Source organism: Monodon monoceros, unplaced genomic scaffold (genome assembly GCF_005190385.1).
Source record: "Monodon monoceros isolate NGI ecotype Baffin Bay Population unplaced genomic scaffold, NGI_Narwhal_1 Super_Scaffold_5, whole genome shotgun sequence".
Lineage (NCBI taxonomy): Eukaryota > Metazoa > Chordata > Mammalia > Artiodactyla > Monodontidae > Monodon > Monodon monoceros.
Window position 1 is genome coordinate 100,899,844 of NW_021703782.1, and position 10,021 is coordinate 100,909,864.

General features: G+C 50.5%; 1 protein-coding gene across 2 annotated transcripts in view; it reads left to right on the forward strand.

The window, feature by feature from the left end:
* MORN5 (MORN repeat containing 5) overlaps nucleotides 1–6,521 on the forward strand; it is a 33,343-nt gene extending 26,822 nt beyond the window's left edge. Inside the window, exon 5 of one of the 2 annotated variants that reach the window (XM_029203342.1) lies at nucleotides 6,320–6,521. In XM_029203342.1, coding sequence (XP_029059175.1) covers nucleotides 6,320–6,399 — 80 coding nt within the window. In that variant the 3' untranslated portion in view covers nucleotides 6,400–6,521. The remainder of the gene's footprint in view (nucleotides 1–6,319) is intronic. The other variant, XM_029203343.1, reaches the window with a different exon arrangement.
* Nucleotides 6,522–10,021: the final 3,500 nt, after the last annotated feature.

A 10,021-nucleotide genomic window follows, 5' to 3' on the forward strand; every position in this document is an offset into this window, starting at 1 on the left:
GCCGAGCTCCAAAGCTCGCGCCCTTAACAACTGCGCCACACCGCCTCCCTGCCAGCCGTCGGGGGAGCCAACGTTGTGTTGCATGTGCCGTCCGACTTTCAGGACTCTTCTTCCCCCAGCACTGCACCGACCTGCAGGCTGCACGAATGACACTCTCGGTGACCTGGGCCCTGCTTGGTGGCCTGTGCGGGCCTGCCCCTCCCACCCTCACCGTGGGGCCCCAGGCCAGCCAGGGCTTTGAGCTTCCGGAGTGTGGCTCGCGCCCAGGTGTGAGCCCAGACAACCCATCCTCCCCACGTGGTGGGGCTGCTCGGTCCTTGGCCTCGAGACAGGAAAGGAAACAGCGGCCGGTGGCCTTGGCGCCGCCCTTGGCCTTGGCGCCGCCCTTGGCATGTCTGCTTTGCCCTCTCAGCTCCGTTGGCTGAGGGTGGGGAAGAAATTCTTCCCCCTTTTTCTAAATCCCACAGAGCAAAATTATTACTTTTATGTCCCCAATGTTACATTTCTTTATTCACTCATCCATATTAAATAAGTATATTTAATATACTTATTAAATACTTTTTAAGTGCTGGATCTGTGCCGGGCTCTGAAGAGTGAATTGACCATGGCTCCCCGTGGCTGGTAGGGGTGACCATGACCATGACCGCAGCCTGGGTCAGGGAAGGTGACATCCAGGTAGGGCCCATGGTGGCAGAGGACGGCCAGGGGGACACACATTCAGGTGCCTGAAGCTGGGGCTGTGATAGGCCTGAAAGGAAACCATGACCATGCAGGCAGCCCTGCTTCCTGACCACACCATCTTTAATGCGCTGTGTACTTCCACTTCCTTGACAGAAATCCTAGAAAAACTCATCTATGTTACATTGGGTTGTTTGTGTTGAAAGAATTAATGTGTCAAACGTACATGTTTAAAATATACTGCAGTTGTTATACTCATGTTTAGGTCTTACTTCACTTTTATATTCACTAAGGTCCAGAAATGGGAAGTGCCCTGGGCCTCTCTTGAGCTCTGAGAGGCCCTGCACCTGAACCAGGTCCTGAAAGGAAGAGTGTCCCCCGCTCCCTGGAGCAGCTTGTACAAAGGCACAGGGGCACTGAACACATGCCTGTGGGCGACTGTGTTACGTCAGGGTAGCTGCATTTCACAGCTGGGGAGGGAGGCAGGCTGGAAAGTTCTTAAGGTCCAGGCGAAGGAGTGGGGAGCCTTCACAGGGAAAGCTTCTCAGTTGGGTGGCCTGTGGTCAGATTCGGGGTCTCTCTTGCTGCAAGTTCCTTTTCTTCTCTGTAAGAAGCCCAGCTCTCCTAGTGATTGGTGAGACTCATTGGGGGCAGCAGGGGAGGGGATGCAGGGAGCAGCGAGGTCACTTCCAAAGCTTGAGAACCAGAATAAAGAAATCTCTGTGCCCCAAGAGCAGACAGATTAAGCCACAGAGTGCCTGGGTCAACCCTCTGGGCCTCAGTCCCCTCTGTCCCCCAGCACCAGGCACAGGGCTGGCCACAGGATTGAGCTTGTTGACTTAATCGTTCATTCATTCATTCAACAGATGTGGGCTAAGCACTCCTGTGTGCCAGACACTGGTCTGATGATGCCACAGTGAAGAAGCAGACAAGGCCCTGGTTTCACTGGAGCTTGTCGTGTGGATGGGGAGACAGACAACATGTAAATAAACAAGAAAATTGCAGCAAGAGGCATACGCCCTGAAGGAGATAAAATGAACACCGGATATCAGGGATCACTGAGAAGTGACATTTGAGATGAGACATGAATGCCAAGAAATAGGTGTCAGGAATGTCTGTTGATAGCAATCAAAGACAAATCAGAAGGCAACAGACTTATTCCAGACTTCAACTGGCAAAGCAGTTGTTGGTTGCCTACGGCACGCTGGGTCCAGTGGTCAACAGGCAGACATAGTCTCTGCATTAAGTTTACAGCCCAGTGGGAGAGAAAACTATATAAGGAAATCTGCAAGTAAGTGTAGGCTCATAAATTTTTTTATTGAATGAAAGATTCTTTAAGTTCTATAGTGCTTTACAGTTTTCAAGTTTCATACATATGATTTCATATAATCCCATAATAACCCCTTCCCCCCCCCACCCCTGTATGGCCCCCTCCTCCCTTCCCTCTCCCCACTGGTAACTACTCGTTTGTTCTCCATATTTGTGTAGAATCATAAATTGTGAAGTGCAGGGCCCAGGACAGAGGAAAGGGCGTGAAGGACTTTATTTTGGATGGTTGGGTATGTGAAAAGGTTTCCACTCCTCTTGGAGAACATGATAATCTCACCTTTTACAGAGCACACTGGATTTTCAGGCATTTGTTTAAAATAAACATTTTATTTTAGTACAATTTCAGATATACAGAATTATTGAAAAGATAGTACAGAGAGTTCCCACTATACCCCACATCCAGTGTCCCTATTATTAACATCTTATATTGTACCATGCATCTGTCACAATTAATGAACTAATATCGATACATTTTTATTAACTAAATAAAAATAACTAAAGCCCATACTTCATTCAGATTTCCTCCATCTTTCCTTAATGTCTCTTTTCTGTTCCAGGATCCCACCCATGACACCACATTACATTTAGTTGTCTCTTCACCTTAGGATCCTCTTGGCTGTGAGAGTTTCTCAGACTTTCCTTGTTTTCGATGACACTTTTGAGGAGTACTGGTCAAGTGTTTTGTAAAATGTCCTTTGATTGGAATTTGTCTGATGGTTTTCACATGATTCGACTGGGGTTGTGGGTTTGGGGGAGGAAGACCACAGAGGTAAGTGCCATTTTCATCATATCAAGGCTATACACTATCCACACGGCTTATCACTGCTGATGTTGACCTTGATCACTTGGATGAGGTGTGTTTGTCAGGTTTCTTCATTGAAAAGTTACTCTTCTTTTGGTTCTTTACCCCCTTCCTATACTGTCCTTTTTACGAGGAAATCACTATGCAGCCCACATCTAAGGAATAGGGAGTTATGCCCCATCTCCTTGACAGCAGACTATCCACATAAATTGTTTGGAATTCTTCTGCGCAGGAGATTTGTCTATTCTCCAATTTTTATGCATTTTTACCAATATTTTCTTACTTTTTAGAAATTCAAGAACCCTATTGGTGTTTCTAGGAACCTAGAAACATTTTACTTTATTTACTAAAATGCATGAAATTACCAAGGCAATAAATTAGAGGGTAGGAAAAAAGCCAATGATTATTTTTATTTTCTACTGCGGATACACATTAATGAAAGATTTGGGAAATACCAAAAACAGAAGAACCTCTCTAGCCCCACTGTTCAGAGCTGACCATGATTCACGTTCAATTTATTATTTTTAATTTTTCTTCTGTGCACAATTTTTACACAGATTATACTGTCTATGTAATTTTGTTTCTTACCTCCTTCCACCTTTTTTTTTTGCTTATTATAATATCAGAAACATTCCTCCTATGTTGCTATACAGACTTCCTAAGCATATTTTTTCAGTGGCTGCTAAATTCTCATGTGGCACATGGTGTCTCCCACCCGCCCCCCAAACTTAGCGGTATGCCTGGCACATAGTCAGTGTTTAGAAATTATCTGTTAAATGAATGAATATACAACAAAGTAATCATCCTCTTGTTTCTAGAAGCATAGGTTATTTCAGTTTTCTTGATTCTAAATAGTACCGAGACAAATAGATTATTCCCATAACATCCCAGGGTGGAATTACTGGGCCAGTGGGGGCCAAAACTTTTCAAGATAAATGCACCAAACCAGAAATCTCCCTCCCCTTCCTCTGAACCACCGGCAATTGTGCCGAGGGTAATAATTTACAATTGATTAAAGAGTTTGCGGGGTGTTTTTTTCCCCATCTTTTTTCCCCCTCCTCTCCCCCTCTCGTCCTGCCGAAAAAGGGGGAAAATTATCCTAGAAGGTGAAGATGTTCTCAGACAATCATATTAACATATTCCAACAATCGCAATTTGCAAAATAGTAATCACAACTGCCGGGATCTGGGAAGCATTAATCAAAGCTGCAGGTTTAATTCCATTTTAAATATTGATGAAATGTGCTTGGGCAGCCTCACCCTGGCGTGGCAGGGACAGGGGAGCCGCCTCGCGGCATAGGGGAGGTGGAGGGGAGGGTTGGGGAGCAGCTGCTGGGAGGGGAGGCATCTGTCATTCAAATTGGTGACTGAGCGGCCAGGTAGAGAGTGAAAGGGGTAGTGAAGAGGGCTGTTAAGTCCATTGCTGTCAATTTGTAACCATCAGGGAGGGGCCTGAGGACTGGTTCAGCACAATAAACCCAGTTGGTCTGGTTTCAGGGTTACCACTGAAGAGGTTGCAGCTGCACTGATTCGAATAGCCCGGAGACTTCAGAACTGTAATTATCAACCAGGCTGCTCTCGGTGTGGCAAAAGTGGGCTTCACCAGCACTTAACTCCTTGTGTGCCGCCGCTCTCCCCGCCCACCATCCCCCCCACCCCCCGGGGTTGACAGCCAGGTGCGGATTCCCCCGCAGCCTCCCCGGGGAAACTGAGGCCCACCGGCTGCTGAGGGCAGTCCTCAAAGGCCAGAGCGTGCAGGCAGAGAGCCTTTCTCCTGAGGTCACAGACAAAGAACTAGTGGGGGGCGGGGGGGACGGAAGAGGCCGGCTCTGTGGGGCAGCCTCACCTTCTGGCACCGTCGGGCCTACCCTGGGGTGAAAAGTCAGGCTTTGGGGTCTGATGAGCCTTGGCTTAAATTCCACTGGCTGTGGACACGAGGTAAGGCTCGTCCTCTGTAAAGTGGAGGTAATCTTTCGTACCCTACTGGGCTCTCACAAAAAACTCAGATCGACGTTTGTAAATTACAGAGCACACAGTAGGCTGACAATAAGCCTTGTGTCCCTGGGCCGGGGAGTGGTGCTGTCACAGAAGAGGAAAGGGCTCCTGGCAGGCAGCTCTGGTTCGGAGGGTAGGATATCTCAGGCCCTCTGCGTTTCAGCTCTCAAGGAGTGTCTTTTATGTCTAGCTTCTGCCATTTGGCACCCAAGGAGGATGAGTAATTCCATACTCCCACCTCTCGGGAGGGAGGCACTGAGCTAGGCAGGGGGTGAGGGTAGGAATCAAGAGACTCTGGTGCTGCGCCCTGAGGACAGCTGCTCGAGGGCAGGGGTTTGGGCCGGGGCTCTTTATCCCCAGGAAGAGGGAAGGCAGGAACGAGGGAAGGACCGCAGGCAGGCATTGCGGCGCTGGGGAGAAAAACATGGGCTTCGCTGGGAGTCCTGGGGAATGAAGTATGTGCACGGCTCCGTAACCCTCCTCCTGGACTATAATCCCAGAGAAATTCTCCCACGTATCCACGAAGGGATGGACCCAAGATCGTTTGTCCCAGCGTCATTCCCGGTCACCGGAGGTGGAGGCAACCTGCGTGCCCACCCCTGGGAGGATGGGTAGTACAACATGACGGAAGCCCACCATGGAATATTAGGCAGCAGTCAGGAGCAAAGAACAAGATGTCCGCGTCGCAACAAGAACAGATCTTGAAAATGTAGTGTTGAGTGAAAAAAGTGAGGCACAATGAAATTCACAGCACAATGCCATCTATGTAAATTGAAACCACATTCGCACACAAAACAACAGTACATATTTTACAGAGCTACGTGCATTTTTAGGGGTATATATCCCGCCATTGGAGCGGGTCTCTGTCGTGGTGGGGGGAGGGGCTGGGTGTGGCTTTGGAGGATAAAGGGGAAAAATGAAAATAGAGTCAGCCCTCAGAGGGGCCTGGCACAGAGAGTGTGCTGTGGACTAAGGGATGTGTCCCACTCAATTCTCTCTGAGGTTTAAAAACAGCACAGGCCTTGTACTCAGACAGCCCCGGGGCTCAAGTTCTGGGCTCTCCCACGTACCAACACTGTGGCTGTGGACTAGCGACTCATCCTCTGAGCCTGTTAGTCCGTCCACAGAAAGGTGGGCTTGCTGCCATCGGGTGGTCATGAGGATTAAGTTAAGGGAGATAAACGCATGTGGGCCTACAGGACCCCCAGATCCTCCTCTCCTCTCCCCACCGAAAGGACCTGGGCAAACAGAGGGTGTCAGCCTCCTGGGAAACCACAGGTTCTCTGAAGCGTCCAGAATGGAAAACCCAGAAAAGAGACGAAGGCCTCGACCGGCTGTCCCGGGGGTGACGTTGGTGGATGTCACACTGGGCACGGGCCCAGCTCAGAGCGGCCCATCCATGTTGTGCCTGGCTCCGTCAGCAAGGTCCACCTCCAACATGCACCCCAGCCCCAAGACCCCGCCTGGGGGCTCCCGGCGCAGGGCATGACCGTCTCTCCCTCCTCCTCTCTTGCAGATGGTGACGAGCACGAGTGGATCATCCGGACATGTCGGAAGGGCTGGGACGAGACCATGGGTCCTAAGCCCAAGCCGTGAGCGCTAAGCCCCCTCGGTCACAAGCTTCCTTCTGTGCCCCTGGCATTGGCTGGCCCAGGGAGCAGGCTGTAGTTTTAGAACCTGACTTTTGACTCGGGAATAAAAGCTTTCTGCCATCAGTGGCCCTAAGTGTACTTTCCTTAGACTATTTCTTGGAGCGGGACCCTCACTCCACCTGCATCACAATCACCTGGGCAAAATTGTGAACTAGCTCTTCCTGGGCCCCACCCTAGTACCTGCTAATCAGAATCGCTGAGACTGGGGTCTAGCAGTTTGCATTCTCAGGTATTTCTCACGCATATGGAAGTTTGAGAGCCATCACCTTATAATGATAGACAAATGTAATTGAATGAGCAACTCATGTGTGCGGGCAGTGTGGTTATGTTATCTCAGCTCCACATTACAGCCTTGTAAGAAAGGGCTTAGCATTACCTTTTAGAGATGGGAAATCTGAGGTTCAGAGAAACTGAGTGACCTGCCCTAGGTCACACAGCATTTGAATCCGAGTCTTCCTGAAGATAAAGCCCAGCTGTTTTTTGTTTGTTTGTTTGTTTGTTTACTACAAGCTGCCTGCCTTACCAGTCTTGATTTCACAGGGCAGTAGGACAGGATGACTGCCCAGGCTCACAGCTGCTATCTTCCTGTAAGCCCAGAAATGACTACCCAGGACTGCCTCTTCCTCTCGGAAGCTTCCCTATCTGAGCTTCCTACCCTAAGCACGGAATCGGTGGGGTGCCACAGAAAGAATGCAGCTTTGTCATCATACACACCTAGGTGTGAATCCCAGCTCCGTCACAGGGTATCATACAACCTTGGGCAAGTCACTTCACTTCTCTGAGCTTCAGTCTCCCCATTTGTAAAATGTATAATGATGCTGAAACCCATAGGGTAGCTATGTGGATTGAATGAAATAATACAATAAAGGAGCTGGTACTTAGCAGGTATTCAATACGCACTTGCTTTAAAAACTAATTCGTTAGCTGTGCATACAGAGTAATTATTCTTCAGAATCACCCCCAGGGATCTCATGTGTCAGCTGAAAACCAGCAGAGGAAGTGGTAACATGTTCCAGGGCTGTACTTGGGCCACAAGCAACCTGGATCACCTGGATCTTTGCGTAGCTTTCCCTCCTTAGAGGCTGCGAACCCTGCAGCCCCCTGCGCCTTGTCCCCTGGCTCACCAAGGGCTGCTCAGGAGAGGGAGTCGGGCCTGGGAGGGCTTTGCCAAGGTCGCAAGGGCAGGAAGCTAGCCTTGGATCTAGGGCCCCATGAGCGGCCTGCTGGGGCAGAGCCAGGAGTCAAGGGAGACCTGGGCCCCGCTCAGCTGCGCCGCAGAGGGATGGGGGATCACCTTTCCCCACCAAGGCAACAGTCACTCACCTCAGTAGAATGACAGGACTGATGTCCACTGGGGGTTTCCAAACTGTGTTTTGAAAGTAAATAAAGTATATTCATGTAAAGGAACACACACACACAAACTTCCTTTTCAAAGATACACATATATCTAAATCTCTAAATATCGAAATGATAAATGGATTGGAAGAGTGGAGGGGGAGGGACAAGGATAGGGTCAAGGATGGAGAATGCAACAACTAACCGGGGGGCCCTGCAGGGGCGATGGCCACGTACACCCTGAGCTGAGGCTTCGGAGTGACTCTGTGTGGGGCCACGGGGTGGGGCTGGGGCGCTGGGGAAGCCTCTGCGCCAGGCAGAGCCATTCCACTCCCTTCCTGGTGGGCTCTGGTTTGCACAAAAGGTTCTGCTGCTACAAGAACACCTGGCGGCCGGCAGAAGGATGCGCTCTCTCACTCCCCAGATTACAGGGTGGCTCTGGAACCCGATGAGGCCAGTATGAGACCCAGACTCGTGCGGAAGCTGGAGCCCTGTGGCCCTGTCTCCCGTCGCATATTCCCTTTCACTTCGCAGTATCAGGTTCTCCCCCATCTCCCACTCAGGCTCCTCTGTGCCTCCCTCCCTGGTCCCCCAGCATCTCCTCCATTGAACTTATTTCCGTGAACTTCTCATCCAAGGGTACAGCTCAAATGCCCCCCTCCGTCTCGACAGCACGTCGGAGGGATCCGTCTGTCTCCAGCATTTGTTGGGCTGAGAGCCCCCCTTGGACCCTTTTGAGGCTGCAGGGGTGGCACGGGGCCCAGCAGAGCGCGGTCAGGAGTGGGACGGAGGACAGCAGCCAGCCTGATTTCCTACACAGCTCAGACTAGAGAAGAAACCCACCACCATGCCTTTACAACGCTCAGTTTCCTAGCTGGGAAACAGAACCAGTCTTCCGGGAAGGGGTTTCACTGTCTAGCAGCCCAGATATTCTGGGGGCCAGGCCTGAGCCTGAGCCCTTAACCAGAGAGCAGGAAAGAAATGGAATTCCATCGTGCTCCGGATGTCAGTGCCAGCACTTCTACTTGCATTAACTTTATTTATTACACAAATAAGACATTTACAAAGCACAACATGAAAGGTATGTAACAAAACAGACATTGGTTTTACAAAAAAGTGCTTACAATTTTTTTCCGTGTGTGTGTTTTCCTCCTTTTGTTTTGTATTTAAATAAATAGTCTTGATGGCCTGTACGTTCCCAGGCTGTTCTAACAGCCCAGTGGAGACGTGTCTGAACCACAGCATGCTACGACCGTGTGATCCACGCAAGGAACAGACCCTGGGGGGAGGCTCAAGGCAGAGTGGGTACTGGGTGACCCTGGGCATGGCTCGGCTGGCCACTCACCACGTCAAAGGAAAGATTAGAGCTCCCCAGTCACCAGGAACTGGGCCCAAGCTGCTCCGGTTAACATCAGCTCCAAGGGTAGGGCCAGGCACACTCTATTCACCGGGTGAGTTCTGAACCAAGCTGCACTGATCACATTCTGAGGGGTGTCTTTCCTTTGCCCTGAGTCAGCTGGAACTGTCTTTGAAAGGGAAAAGAAGCAAGTTCCCTTCTTGGGCTGCACCCGGGCCCAGCCCTCCTCCAGGTCCCAGAGTAAGAAGAGCATATCGTTTTTCACGTTAAGTGCCAACTTCAAGCATGTGGATTCCGAACCCTTATCCAGACTCGGCGAGATAGAGAGTGCTGCGATCGATTAGCGATGTCTGCCATGGGTGAAACCGGGGCAGCAGACACCTAGGTACCATGAACTTGCTTTCCCTGTCCTAGAGTCTCCTTCCAAAAGCAACGTATCAGGTTAATCAAAGCAGGAAGGAGGACTTGGGCTGAAACATACTTACTAGCAGCCTCTAGTGGGAAATGCATCAGGACACCCAAGTCATTCTAAAATTACAGGATTAGCCTGGGACAAACGGGGTCCCCTGAAAACATAAATCATGGTCTTGTGTAGCCCAAGCCCTTTTGTTTGGGGTGGAAGAGCTGCAGCGGGTCAGGGTGGATGTGAGCACAGCTGTGTCTGGCCTGTGTTCTCAGGAGTGAGTGGGACTGGCTCTGGGCAGGGTTGGTGGGGAAGCCCAGAAGTGCCAGCTAGAATCCTGGGGTGCTACCACCTAGGCAGCAGGCACCCTCTTTCTACTGAGCCAGGGGCTGAGCCAGGGCCTGCCCCGCCTGGTAGCACCCCAGAAGTACACTCACCTAGGCAGCAGGCACTCTCTTTCTACTCAGAGGT